The following is a 14,608-nucleotide window of genomic DNA, read 5'->3' on the forward strand; positions in this document are numbered from 1 at the left end:
TAAGAATATAAAAAAAAAAAAAAAAATATATATATATATATATATATATATATATTAAAACACTCCTGCAAGTACAATGAGACAATAGTAACTTTCAAGATGAGGCTTCTTACCTGCAAAAGGATCCCATCTGACCAGGCAAACTTCATTCCATCATCACTCTCAACAGGCAAGTCCGACCCCAACAAGTCCATTATATCAGTCTACGCATAAGCATCACAAATGGAATTAGTTACAGAGGGAGGGAGAGGCCAAAGCAGAATAAATATTAGAAAATAAATAAGTAAGACAAGACCAAGAGAAAGTTGAAGATCAGAGACCTGCTCAGACAAGTTTATTCGTACAACTCTGTGCTGAAAATATTCGCCCAAGGCAACAATTAAGCTTGTCTTCCCAACACCTGGGCTGCCTTCCAGGAGAACTGGAATGCATATAAGATTGTTGATTATGAAACTTTTTAGATCATGCACCAAAACGTAAACAAAAAGAAAGCACTACCAAAAAATGAATGCATACCGGGCTTAGGGAGCTGCATAGCACGGAGGACACGCTGTGCGTTTCTGTGGGTAGTTGGCGCTAAAAACTTGAAATGCAAGGATTTTTGAACATCGGCAGATGGAGACAATGGACCTATTTGACAAAGTGAAATGTTCAGCTTCATTGTCGGGATCAACTATATAAAGTCTTCAAGGATTCTTCCTTTCCTTTGATTGTTTTAAATTGGAAGAATCTGATGGGGTTGCTAACTTCTAGGGTCTCTTAACTCGCTCTTTTAGTTTTGTTTATGCTTTTTAGCTTTACTGTTTTACTTTCTTTTGGAGGACCTTTCCTTTGTAATTGATTTTATTATCAACAAAAGGAAATTTCTTATAAGAAAAAACCAAAAGGAACAAAAATAAAATAAAAATAAAAATAAAAAAAGAAGAGAGAGAGAGAGCCCTAGTTATAGTACTTATGCCAGAGAATAGACCATGTCTGAGAGCAACGTCTAAAACTTGACGTTCCAATTGCTGATGAGAGTGATTATTCTAAAAGAAATAGCAAGACAAAAACACACGATGCATGAAACTACCTTTTTGAATGTCGAAAGGATAAAACATATTGCCACACTGCACTTCATCACCACTTGAAACATCTTCAGTTGTATCAAAATCGGGCCAACCATAATTTTGCAACCTTGAAAGTTTTGAAGACACCGCATTTGCATCATCCACCTTTATTAGCAGAGCATGGAAATCAGACATAATCAAATCCCAGTCATTTCATAATCAAATCCATTACACAATCACAGTCTCAAAATAAAGTAGATGAAGCCACTACATAATCAAATCCCAACCCCTGAACAGATAAGAAAAGAAGAAATCAGCAAAGTCCTTAGATTGAAAAACCCACAAAGCCACCTAATATTTAACTGTTTCTCAAATATCACCAATCCCCAATATCTTCTACAACTTTCTTGCTCTCCCATCATTACAACTACTCAAATCTCCCACAATGACTCTTTAAGGAGAAATTGAGAATTATTTGGGGGGAAAACAAATAAACAAAAGAAAATTTTACTAGGAAAAAAAAAAACAGAACCAAAAACAAAATTTGCATTATTTACGATTAGAAATTTCCATGAAAAAGTGAAAGTAAAACACACATCCTCGCTACTAACAGCTAACTGTTGCAAACCCCAACAAGAACAGAACACTTGACTGGAGCATTCATTTTAGGCGGACAAAAAGTGGAAGAAAGAGATAACACATTTAAAGATAAATCGAAATGTAGAGAAACCTTCATTTTCTCCAAAATGAAAGACAAGCATCGCTTCCTCAGTTCCCCAGCCTCAGTTTTAGATATACCAGTCCCTGATAAGAAAAGGTAAAGCTATTAAGTGACTCCCCAGTTCCAGCCTAAAAAGATTTAGCCTGTAAAAGATGTAAAGTTCAATATAAAGGTGCAATTTTCTTTAACCCAGGGGGGAGGGAAGGAAAAAAAAAACAGAGAGAGAGCAACTTTTACCCCGACATAAGATTAAATGAACAGTAAGGCATATCTACTAAATTCAATTTTGAAATTAGAATAAAAGTAAAGACGATAAATACTAAACAAAAACCACCATCACATCTATCTATGATCTAAGAGATCAACTGATACGTTCCAAATCCTTCCAGTCAACAGATAAGTTAGTTATTCATTGCTAGACTTTATAGCTTAGTGCAAACAAAGTCCGAATTAAGGATAAAATAAATAAAGTAATCTTTAAAACATTAAATCGCCAATGATAATTAATTGTCGCTTAAAAATTACGTAAATCCAACCAAAAAAAAAGTGTGCGCCAATGTCTTCACACGCTGAATCCAAAAGTTCACATAAATTCACAAGAAAATAGTAACAAACAATTTGTCATCCAGATAAAAGAAAGTGGTAAAAAGTAGAACGAATGAGACAAAGCTAAACTAAGACGCACCTAAACTTAATCCATCCAGCAAAACAAGAAACAGCCCGTGAAGACAAGCATACTTGACTCCTAGTTTTCCTTCTGTAACATTCACGAAATCAACCCATGAAAGCAGATCTCTGACAGTGAGAACTTTTCCTGTCTGTAAATGGCTGAACCACTGTAAAACAACAAATAAGAAACATGAGCTCAGCAAACCCATAAATAAGATCATTATAGATTTAAATATCAACCAAATTAGTATATTGGAAATTTGGAATGTAGAAGCAAAGAAAAGTCCGCAGATATAAATATCAACCAACAATAATCTATCAGGTGATCTATTTAAACAAACGTTCATAGCTTCATAGCTTAAAAAGAAAAATGGAAATTGAAGAGGAAAATAGCCCAAAAAAATACATGATAAAAGATTGACTGGCATCTTATAATGTCCGATCAGACAACTGAAAACCAATAATTTTACAAACAAAAAATAATAGTAAAAATCATGACTCCCAAAAGATAATCATGTTATCCACAGATAGCATGGCTCTTAACGGCGATAAGCAAAAGGAAATAGATTAAAAAAAATCGTTTTATGAATGTATATATCAAAAAGCGTATGTTAATACAATAATTCATTTTATAATTACAACAGGTAAGTCTACAATAACTTCATCTACAATCCGGAGAAGACTCAGACATCGTCCCAGTTTTATTGCTTATCAAAAAATAAACAATAAGTAGAATCATGATGCATGCCAGAGTCAACATTACAAAGACCTATCAATCTTTACCCAAAAAAAAGAGAATCAGAAAAAATACATACTTCCCAAAAGCTCAGCATAGGGTCCACAATGCCTGTGAGCTTCGAGGAGGACAACCTGTAAACGACAAAAAGGAAAGTTAAACAATGAGAGTGATGGTATCATCTCACAACCTCCAAAAATACGTAGTTCAAAAGTACACACCTCTGCAAAGCAATACATCTAAGCTCATTTAAATCACAAACAGGAGGTACCCATATCTCAGTAAACCGATTACGAAGAGCTGGTGAGAGTTCCTTCTTGCCAAAATCACCACCAGGGTTCATCGTTGCAAGTAATAGAAATTCGTCATTAGCAACTATCCGCTCCAGCTTTGAGCCTCCCTTTTCAGCCAGAGACTACATACAGCATGCAGATGACAATGCATTAGTGATTAGACAAGTGCAACCAATTGAAAAACAATGGATTGGATGTAATTAGGGGATAATTTATTATCCTCCTAGGTTCCTGTTCTTTTTTTTTCTTTTATTGTTTTCTCTAAGGATATCTCATCCTTCTCCTTGTAATTGATTTTCTATCAATGAAAAGGTTTTTTCTTATCAAAAAATAAATAAATAAATAAAATAAAAAACGATTTCACTTTTTCTTTAGCTTGAATGTCATTTTCACACAGACAGCACATGAAATACGTCCAGACAGTCCCCGCCCCAACCACCACCACACACACACACACACACCCATAAAAAAAATAAAAAAATAAATAAAATGAAAACAAAATGATACTAATTTCGTTGAAGCTTTGTAATAGAAAGCAAACATAGAATAAATTCAACTTACCAATGTTCTTTCTGTCTCCAGGACACTGTTCATTCTTTCGATTACACTATCATCAGCCAACGAGATCTCATCCACTAGAAAGAGATCCCCACCCTTCATCGCATGAACAAGAGGCCCATCTTGCCACATGAAAATAGTCTGCCACTTCTGATGCAGCTCATAAAGCTTATTTATTACGATTTCTAGATCCTTTATCATATTTTCATGGGAGAGACCAGTTCGTGGAATTAAATCTTGTTTGTACTTTTTGATCATTTCTTGCAGCACAGTCAAAGTTGAAGAGGCTTGACCTATGTCCGAAGAAATTGTCTAGAGCAAAAATGACACCAAAAGACCATATTATTCAACAAAAAAAATGTGATTAGAAAAGCAAATGTATAAAGAGATAAAATGATGGCATACAGAATCTGGGTTACTGGAGTAAAAAGGATCCAGTTTGATCAATGCTTTCATTTCGTTAATTTTTTCCTCAAATTCTGACATCAACGTCGACCTCTCTCGAACAGGATAAAACCCCTGTAAAAATAGTTCATCAAATAATATTCCAAAGAACACTGACTTTAACAAAAGATGACAAGAAACAAAATTGCAAAATATAACAAAACTGACCCCAAGAAAATCAGAGGTTTCCGTGTACTGGTGGCAATTCAAAATATGTAATTTTGACTTCAAACGAGAACTCAGTAATTGGCACACAGTTGTCTTCCCTCCCCCTGTTTCACCAACAAGAAGTACAGGCTCCTTTGCGCTATGGCAACGCTCCACAAGAAAATACAACCTCTGCATACTTTTAGTCCAAGTGATACTGCATTGAAAAGAATCACTAATGTATAAAATGATTAAAAATATTTACACACGTCAACAGACAAAAAAGACTAGTTCTGAACCAATGTAACTCTCCAAGTCCATACCTTCCGGACCCCGTCGTGTCTTCAACTCCATCAGAGATCTGAACAGGATGTCCAATTAATTTCGGAAAATTTAAAAATATATATATATATATTAAAAGATATTTATAAAATTATATAATGCACATATTTTAATATGAGAGGTAAATGGATAATAAAATATACAAATGTGGGAGATTGATTTCATTAACTTCGGAACAATGAATGGAAACCAAAGTATTCAATTTTACAATATGAAGTGAAAAAATAACCACCTGGTACACAACGAATTCTGTGGCCATACTCAAGGTGGTTCTAAATTCTTCCTCAAAATAAAGAAAATAATAATAAATAAAGGAATCGAGAAAAATCCTCCTTTTGCCAACACATAGTATGAATTCTGTGGCCATACTCAAGGTGGCTCTAAATTCTTCCTCAAAATAAAGAAAATAATAATAAATAAAGGAATCGAGAAAAATCCTCCTTTTGCCAACACATAGTATGAATTCTGTGGCCATACTGAAGGTGGCTCTAAATTCTTCCTCAAAATAAAGAAAATAATAATAAATAAAGGAATCAAGAAAAATCCTCCTTTTGCCAACACATAGTATGTTGGGAAAATCAACTTTTGGAAAGATCTGGGTTTGTCCAATGAGTATCCCTTTCACATGAAATAAAAAGAAAATTCACAAAATAATCATATAGAATAACAAAATACAGAACTTTTGAAAAACGGTTCGTTTTTATACAGAAACACTACATAACTTATTTTAGAGGATGAAACAATAGATATTAGCAAAAGAAAAATAAAAAAGGAGGACCACGAGAATACCTTATATAAATCATTTTCAACTAATTTAACACGGAGATGTTTCTCCAAAACTTCTCGGACAACAGATTTCTCGCCTTCTTCTCGGAGCCTCTCTGCCAAAAGATAATAACCATCTCTGGCGAGATCATCAGGAGAACTACCACCAAGTTTCGTAAAACGATCAGCCCAACGAAACAAGTCACGTGGAGTTATGTACCCATGCTTCCCAGCAAATACTTTGCTTCTCTGCCTGTTCAATTGCAACTCCTTCATGACATCAACCATTTTCTTAGCATAACTTCCTGGTATCCTACACCTTTTCTCTATTATTGTACTCAACTCATCTTCCAGAATGTCGTCCACATGGATCTCTACAAACCGATTCCTAAATGCACGAGAAAGCATTTTTCGGCCTCCGTAGATAGTAGGCGGATTCTGAGTAGCAAAAAGCATAAAATTGTCATGTGCTAGAATTGTTTCTTGCAACTCAGGCACAAAAAGCTCTCTGTTGTCATCCAGTAAACGATTTAATGCTTCAAGGACATCAGACGGAGCCAAGTTTAGCTCGTCCAGAACAATCCAATAACCCTTCCTTACAGCCCTAACCAGCACACCTTCATGAAATACAAGTTTCCCACTAGCATCAGTTATATATGTACCCAGATATTCTTGCAAATCCGTGTGTTCATGATTATTGATTCGAAAAAATTTATGACCTGTTAGAGCCGCAAGATACCGAACAAGGCTAGTTTTTCCACTAGATGTGGGTCCCTGCAAGAGTACAGGATACCTTCTGATCAAAATAGCACGTGCCACATTTCGTAGATTTTCCCTTACACTTTTAGTTAAGATATAGTTTTTTGTAAATTCATCAGCATCTGCATCACTTTTGGAAGGCAAATAATCATCAAAAGGTACGTGATGTGGACCTTTCCCCCCTAGTAAATAAGACAAGATCATCTGGTCCATTATCTTGGCACTCGGTCTATCCAACAAAGTCTGGAAAAACATACAGAATCCATCATACATTGCTCTCTGAGAAACTTTTGATCCATCATATATTTCTCTCCGGAACCCAAAATTATTTTCAGCCTTCCTTGTATATTCTAGTGCACGGTAAAGAGACCTTAAACTATATTGTGGTTTTTGATTAGCTCCATCCTGCAGCCTTTCTTCCGCATTCTTTTTTGCTGCTTTATAAAAGCACACGATCTTACTTACTGATTCTTTAGCTGATTTGTTGTCACCCAAAAATTTATTGACAAAAAGAGTGAGATCTTCATCATCAAGCACATCATCAACAAAATATTCTGTAAATCTGCTCCTTAAAGAAAATGGTAGATCCCTCTTCCCAGCATCAGTTGCAGGATTCATACAAGCGAACAAACGAAAATTAGGATGCCGATATATGCAATTAACATCCCCTCTTTCAGCCAAACAAAGTGAACCATTATCTCCTTCAAGAACACCAATAACTCTCTGCAGTATCTCGGGAGAAGCCAAATTCACCTCATCAAGCAAAATCCATTCTCCATTTTTTAGCGCGTTTATAAAAGCCCCTTCTACAAATGAAAATATAATTCCAGATGCAGCAACTACTTGGGCACGGGCGGTTTCAAGATTTCCAGAAAAATTTTCCCATGACTTAATTCTTTCCTCATCCAAAGGCTTCTTTCGCTTTTTCCCAGATTCTGCTAATCCCTTTTGAACTGACTTCTGAAAAAAATCAACACCTTTCTGAAACCCACTTAGTAACGATTTCCATTTCTTCTCAGCATAATGCTTTTGCAAACGGGAAAGAAAATCGCTATTGGCCTGAAGCAGCAGCACAAAATATTATTAGCAAAACAGTGACAAAAATAAATTTGCAAGAAGCATATTAAACACAGTACCTTCAGAGAAAATGTCTTCTTGAAGAGGTCTTCAAACTCTTTATATAGGGGAACACATATAAGCTGAGCATCCATAGGCTTAAATCCCCCTAATAAGTCAGCAATGTCACTTTGCTGACTCAAGTTCTAGAACAAAAAAATAACGTGGAAATTAAGAACACCTTAAAAACAAATAAATACAGTGACCAATAATAGTAAAAGCAAATGATAAATATAGAGAGAAGGAAAGAAATCCTAATCAACATTACCAGAACTGTTAGTTTCTGACCGAGCCTCAGGGCCAGATCCTGTACAAGTGTGGTCTTTCCTGTGCCAGTTTCCCCAACCATGAGAACAGACTCATTATACTTAACAGAAGCAGCTAGTCTCTCGAGCAAATGAAGAGAACTACGTATCTCAACAAATGATTTCCTTTTTGCACGTGACTGCAAAAGTAAATGAAAACATCAACTCAGAAGCTAGATTGGAGTAAACTGAAAGCAGGAGAATGCGAAACAAGAAGCTCCACTAACAGTAGTTTGGTGTTCAAGAGTAACGCGACCAATTCTTATGTATTGAAGTGTATCCTGCAGCATGCTTGAACGGTGAGAATTTCAGTGTCACCTTGTCAACAAGTTATAAAGACAATAATTTCTAAAAACAAGGACCTGAATTATGGGTTTATTAGCAGGATACAAAGTCTCTCCAATGGCTGGTGGCACTGCCCACAGCCTGGCAATCTCTTTCCTTATAGTCAAGCGATTTTCAATAGAAGTTGAAAAGGCCGCAAATATATCAACAGCCTAAAATCACAAGATAATGGATCAAAAACTGGAACCGTATATGGCAATCATTAACATGACATGAAGGACAAGGGCAAAGAGAAGCCTGCAGACTGTTAGACCTCTTGATAGATGCAATGACACTCGTCAGCTGACAAACTGTTTCCAACAAAGCTAAAGCCCAGACCTGCAATGCGCTTGCACCATTTAAGTAGATCCCTACAATAAAAAAAAAGGGATATCCAAACATAAAAAATCTATGTCAGCTACATGTGAAAACTTGAAACAGTAACTCCACTTACCTTAATGAGAACCTGCTTAGATAACCAGCAGAATCAGAGTTTCCGCGATGAAATCCAGCAAGTTGATCTAATGGAGCAGACTTTACCCTATCAAAGGTTTCTAGAAGCAATTCACTTGTTAGTCAAAGGGAACATGCGTCTTAATCTGAACCATGTATATGTATAAGAAATATAACAAACCTATTAGCTTCTCGACAATAGGTTCAAGACTTGGATAACTTGCTTTCACTATATCTTTCAAGTCCTCGACACTTGGCGGTCCAACCATCACTCTCCTCCAAAAAACAGAGAGTGAATTCCCCCCTACCACAAGGTAATCACATGTTTAAGCAACAATATACATACAATGACAAGATATAAACACGATGAGCGGAAGAGAGAACAAATGTGCTCATCATTTAATGCCAACTTAAAAGGAGGCACTACTCATCTTAAGCTTCTCATAAGTTTTTGTAGCCGTAAAATTCATTAATTAAAAAAGGGAAAAAAAAAAAAAAAGAAAGAAGAAGATATAGAACCACATATCAAGAACAAATGCAAATACGAATGCAATTAATGCAATAATTGAAATGCAACCCTTGGCTATCAACAAGTGAGAATAGCATTAGAATATTTTAAGACAATCCACTAAAAGGCAGAAATCTATTCCAAAGTAAAAATTCAAAATCAGAATCAAATCATAATAAAGAATTGCCCAAAAATTACTAGGTGTAACGTAAAAAATCATACCTTGTATACTGCTCGATATTTCAAGTTTAGAAGTTGTAATTGTCGAAAATAATCGAAAGCCTTCTGCTACACGTATCTCCTGCAAATATTCCAACATTTTAAGCAATTCTAATAAATCACAGCCATCTCCACTAAACAAAAATTAGAAGATGAGCAGAATCTCAAGGAAAGCTAAGTGTAAATTATTGGAAGTGAAGATCAAAATGTAATAATGTCCAACGAATCATCAAAGGCAAGTGCCAAATTGATGTCCAAGACCAATAATGAAATTTCCAGTTACCTCTCCATGCCCAGTTACAAGTGAGCTCACACCCTCCAACAAAGGCAATATGATAGAATGTACATCAGAGGGTGCTTTGTCAATATCCTCAAAAACAACCCAGTATCCACAGAGAACTGCCTGTTGAGAGGAAAACTTGAGTAAAAGTACAACCGAGAGGCATTTTATACATATATATATATATATAAGAAACGGATTTAATAAAAGAAAGATAACAGAGAAAAGAGCTACATAACGTCTTGGGCAAAAGAATAAACCTGACTAAGTGACCCTAGCTGCCATTTAAACTCGCCAGGTTGTTCCGTACTGACATAACTTCCAATTAATGTTTTTCCATCAATTTGATCATCCATGGAAATTGATACAACTGCAGAATAGAGGGGGGCAAAAAATGCTATTCATGGTAGAAAATTGAATAAAAACTCAAGAAACTGGTAATAAAGCAAGAGACAAGTAGATGACATTTACATATAAAATTAATAAGCTACCAATCTGACAAAGCTTGTTAAAGGCATAATAGCCCAAAGTGAAGCACAGTGGCTAAAGCATTAAAAAATGGATTCTAACTCTAATATAAGTGATGCATGAATTATTTCTTTTCGCATTCTCCACAATATTAAGCATTCATGAAATGTCTTTTTTTCATCTTTGATCAAAGGAAAAGAAAAATAAAAAAGACTACTTCTACGAATGAAAACCTAAATGTATTGCGTCTGTCCAAAACTTGACATTCTTAAAGGATGACAAGGACAAGTCAGATAAATGGAACTCCTAGAGCAGCATAAATTTCAAAAGAGATTTATTTACCGCAAGTCAGACAGAGAAAAGATCAAGAATGTTGTGATACAAATATATTAGTTAAGAAAACAAGATCTCTACCTTGTTTCCCACTATCCTGGGCGAACTTGCTAATAAGAGAGGATTTTCCACTGCCACTGGGACCATATAAAAGCACTGGCCACTTTTGAATCACAGCTAATCTTACTGTCTCAAAACTTCTCTTCACAGCTGATGTTAAAACAAATGGATTTCCAGAAGACACACGATCCCTGAAGAAAACGGAGATGTTCACAAAATGATGAGGTGAAGAACCATGGTCAAAGCACAGACACACTTACAAAGTAACGGGACAAGTGAAAAGCCAACTATATCCAGTGATTCCCAGTTTAGAAGGAACTAAAAATCCATCTACAAGTAGCAGACCCTAAAAGAAAAGGATAAAAAAGAAAAAGAAAAAGAGTATCTATGGTTCTGCAATATGACAACCTACCAAGCAAGCCGTTGACTCCTAATGGGTGGCTCAAGACGAAATTGTGGTGAAGAAATGTGCTGGGAATCAAAGCTAGAAGACTGCACACAGATTCTCTGATCAAAATCACAGCTTCCACTACAGGAAGCCGACTCATTTTGTCTGGATGATTCAATGTACCAGCCAGCTTTCTCCAATGATACATCCTGGAGGAACTTCTCCCATCTGAAAATGGTCAAAATGATATATAAACAACATAGACCTGTTGCAAATACTTGATTGCAAATTTGCAATTTGAAAAGGAATATAAGAAATATTGAAAACCAACCTCGAAAAACATAAAAGTGCATCTTTAGATTCTTCAGTTTTAGATTCTTTACACTTGACTCCCAAGTTTTCAATTGCTCTATCACTCAATCTGAGAACAACTGACACTATCTGTAACCCACACCATTTTATGTCGCTAACAATCTCCACTGTTTCAGTACAGCTGCAAGAATCAGGATTTTTATACTGTTTTACGAGGTCTAAGAAACAGGACCAATCCCAAAGTTTAGTGAAAGTCTCAGATGCCATTAAGAGGAGGCAGTAAGATGTCCTGACAGCAGATAGTAAGCGATGTCCAACCTACCAAAAAGCAGAGCATCATATTGAAAACACAAGAAATATCACAAGGAAAGCAATCATTGTCCAATATAAAACTAAAGTTGCGTGAGACGCCCAAAAAATAATTTCATTTACTTTCTCATATGAAAAGTCAAAAGTCCAGTCTAAATTAACACTCAAGTTTAGTAAGAAACCGTGTCATGACAGCATTAACGTAAGAATAACCTAACTTTGCTCAAGCATCATATAAACTCAAACGAACCTTTTAAAGAAAAAATAAAAAGAAGCAAATAACTTAATTGCAAAGATAAATAGGAAAGAAAACATACAGGGGCAAGAGGAAGAGGTTTCCTCAAAAAGCAACCCCAGAACTACAAAACAAACAACAAAACTACTAAGTTATAAAAAGATGCCCAATTTTGAAAGATGCCCAATTTTGAATAGTCTGAAAAAAATTGGGCGACCAAAAAACCCATAATGACACCCAGTATTTCACTTTGTCCCATAAACAAGACAATCTTTCCCACGATCCTTAAAAACTCTTTAATTCCTCTCTAGCCAAATACCCCAAAAAATAACCAAGATAGTAACCCTCCATAAAATTTTGCCCCTGCAACTGAGACTAGAAGGTGGACAGAGCTCGAGCAGCTCTGTACAGCTACTAGGAATTGCCCAAAACAGTCCAAATTCTATTAAGACTGGCCTTTTTGCTTCTCCTATCAACTCAAGCTTTAAGAGATGAAGTCTAAGATGGCATCTAAGCAAGATGCCCCAACTGCGATGATGAGATTCTTAAATGGATACAATTAACTCAAAACAATAACAATAAAGTAAAAAGGACTGGCATCAATCTAAAGTGCCAGTCTGATGAAGAATTAGATTAAGAATTATACTAGAATTTTCCTTTTGAATTTGTATAGTTATCAATTAAGAGATACAATAGCTTTAATATTTAATTTTGAATTAGGTTTATGTTTATGTCGTAGATTATTTAGAATTTAGTTATGTGTATCTTTCAATTCTATTTCTCGATAAATAGTTTGATTCTAATTTTTATTCGGAGAATGTTCATGAAATTTGATATTGTTGGTTTCCTTCTCTTGAGCTCTTACTCTCCCTAGAATCCCTTCTTTCTTCTCCCTTAGTTCTACTTCTATCTTCCTAATAATTCTATCTCTCCTTGATTCCCTCTTTTTCAACCTCAATTCTATCTCTTTCTTGGACCTATCTTGGTCTTACATCATAGTCTGAAATAAATTGTTTCTATAAGCTTAGAAACCGGGTACATGATGCACAAGAGAAAAAATAAATTATTGGCCGACCTTCCTTTAGGATTCTGTTTCCTCATTAGACACCCACACATATTTACATGTAATATACAAGTGCATGAGCATGTGATGTGATTTTAACTTGGGGGTATTCTAAAAAGAAAGTACCTAAACATTTACCAAAGATGGGGCATACCTTAACACACGGATCAGAAATTGCTTGTCCTGTCAAAACACGTTGAAATGGAGCAGGTGCAAATTCGAAATAACTTAACACAGACCTGCACAGGATAAATCAAACTCCTCTTACACAAATCCTAACAATGAAGAAAGAGACAATTCTCTGCCTGTCTACGTTTTTGCACGTATAGTGCGTAATACACATCTTACCACAATAAAAAGGGAGCCAAATGAAGAGCACGGCAGAAGGCCAGACAAGCGTGCTCATGAAGATCCAGACCCATCTTTTCTCGACTATAGTACTCGAAAACTGAATCATTAACTAAAATCCAGTAATCCTTGTGTACTTCTTCCATTGCATCGTCAGAATTAGACCTCAAATTGGGGACAAACCGGAGCAACTCCACAGCTTTGTCCACAATTCTTCTGGCTATTGGGCGGAAACAACCCATCAGTGGAACGGTGTAATTCAGCAGCAGAAAGGCCTCTGCCAACTTTTCCACCACTCCATCTTCATCTTCTGTCGCCCCCTGCATTAATCAGATAAATTTCCATGGAACGGATATTTCTTCTCACTCCAAAACCACAAGTTTTATTATACAAAAAAAAAAATAACAACAATCTACAGTAATATATTCCCAGTTCTTCCATTTTTCAACTGTCCTCTAAATAAAGTCAAAACTTTGTAAAAATTTGAGTTTCATTTTTCTTTGTTATTCAATTTTCCCACTAACCAAACAAACTAGAGAACCGCAAGCGAACATTGTACCTCAATCGCATACGATTCGAACCGGCGAACATGACGAAGCTCCGGGCAGCGTTCGAGAAGCCATTCCAACGAAGATTGTAAACTGAAACTCCCGCCGGTAGCCATTCTAAAAACTCAAAAATATATCAACTAAAAAACTGTATAAATATAAGACGCAATATGTCATATATAATCTTAGCAAACAAAAATTCACAACCCAGAACCAATTCGCCTTAATCGAACGTTTTTCGACCGGTAAATCAGTCCAGAAAAATCAAAATTGCAAGGACAAAACAGCCTTGAGTGAAATTCTATGAAAAAACAAATACTCCAGAATTCTGAAACAAAATTGATGCACTTCAACTCCGACGCAAAGCTCGGGTGGAAATTATGGTTTTGCAATCGGGAGGTTTTGGGTGCAGGGTTTAGGGTTTATGTGTTTTACTCACCGCCATGTTTATGTCTTATTATGTCGTATGTCAATATTTTTGTCGTATGTCGTTTGGATTTTTGTCGTATGTTTATTTTCTATTTTAGAAGAATTCTATATTTGAATATAATTTTATATTTATATTTTCAATACTCTTTGAATATATTACTAAATCTCATGTATTCAGAATCATAATTTAAAATTATTTTTATTTTATGTGTATTTTTTATAAGAAAAAAATATTATAAAAAATCATAAATTATAATTTAAAATCAGAAATAAATACATAAAATAAACATTTCCTAAATAATTAATTAGAATCCATTAATTAAATTATTAAAAAAATTATGTAGAAAATCATTCTGTAAAATTCGGATGATATTTCTAGAAATCAAAAGCAGATATTTATTTTGTTATTATTGAAATAATAAAGCAT

The 14,608-nt window shown here is 35.3% G+C and overlaps 1 protein-coding gene across 1 annotated transcript in view; it reads right to left on the reverse strand.

Annotated features, from left to right (window-relative positions):
• Positions 1-13,868, reverse strand: part of LOC21396630 (midasin) — a 42,264-nt gene extending 28,396 nt beyond the window's left edge. The window contains exons 1-28 of the mRNA XM_024166868.1: positions 13,764-13,868; positions 13,205-13,524; positions 13,011-13,095; positions 11,269-11,567; positions 10,971-11,165; positions 10,571-10,740; positions 9,949-10,058; positions 9,692-9,811; positions 9,412-9,490; positions 8,863-8,985; positions 8,683-8,782; positions 8,503-8,599; positions 8,267-8,401; positions 8,132-8,185; positions 7,868-8,044; positions 7,620-7,745; positions 5,738-7,542; positions 4,639-4,852; positions 4,432-4,545; positions 4,030-4,338; positions 3,397-3,590; positions 3,255-3,309; positions 2,456-2,606; positions 1,780-1,853; positions 1,073-1,214; positions 517-630; positions 321-421; positions 114-203 (exon numbers count right to left, since the gene is read on the reverse strand). Coding sequence (XP_024022636.1) covers positions 114-203; positions 321-421; positions 517-630; positions 1,073-1,214; positions 1,780-1,853; positions 2,456-2,606; positions 3,255-3,309; positions 3,397-3,590; positions 4,030-4,338; positions 4,432-4,545; positions 4,639-4,852; positions 5,738-7,542; positions 7,620-7,745; positions 7,868-8,044; positions 8,132-8,185; positions 8,267-8,401; positions 8,503-8,599; positions 8,683-8,782; positions 8,863-8,985; positions 9,412-9,490; positions 9,692-9,811; positions 9,949-10,058; positions 10,571-10,740; positions 10,971-11,165; positions 11,269-11,567; positions 13,011-13,095; positions 13,205-13,524; positions 13,764-13,868 — 5,658 coding nt within the window. The remainder of the gene's footprint in view (positions 1-113; positions 204-320; positions 422-516; positions 631-1,072; positions 1,215-1,779; positions 1,854-2,455; positions 2,607-3,254; positions 3,310-3,396; positions 3,591-4,029; positions 4,339-4,431; positions 4,546-4,638; positions 4,853-5,737; positions 7,543-7,619; positions 7,746-7,867; positions 8,045-8,131; positions 8,186-8,266; positions 8,402-8,502; positions 8,600-8,682; positions 8,783-8,862; positions 8,986-9,411; positions 9,491-9,691; positions 9,812-9,948; positions 10,059-10,570; positions 10,741-10,970; positions 11,166-11,268; positions 11,568-13,010; positions 13,096-13,204; positions 13,525-13,763) is intronic.
• Positions 13,869-14,608: the final 740 nt, after the last annotated feature.

This window comes from Morus notabilis, unplaced genomic scaffold, assembly GCF_000414095.1.
Source record: "Morus notabilis unplaced genomic scaffold, ASM41409v2 Scaffold449, whole genome shotgun sequence".
Lineage (NCBI taxonomy): Eukaryota > Viridiplantae > Streptophyta > Magnoliopsida > Rosales > Moraceae > Morus > Morus notabilis.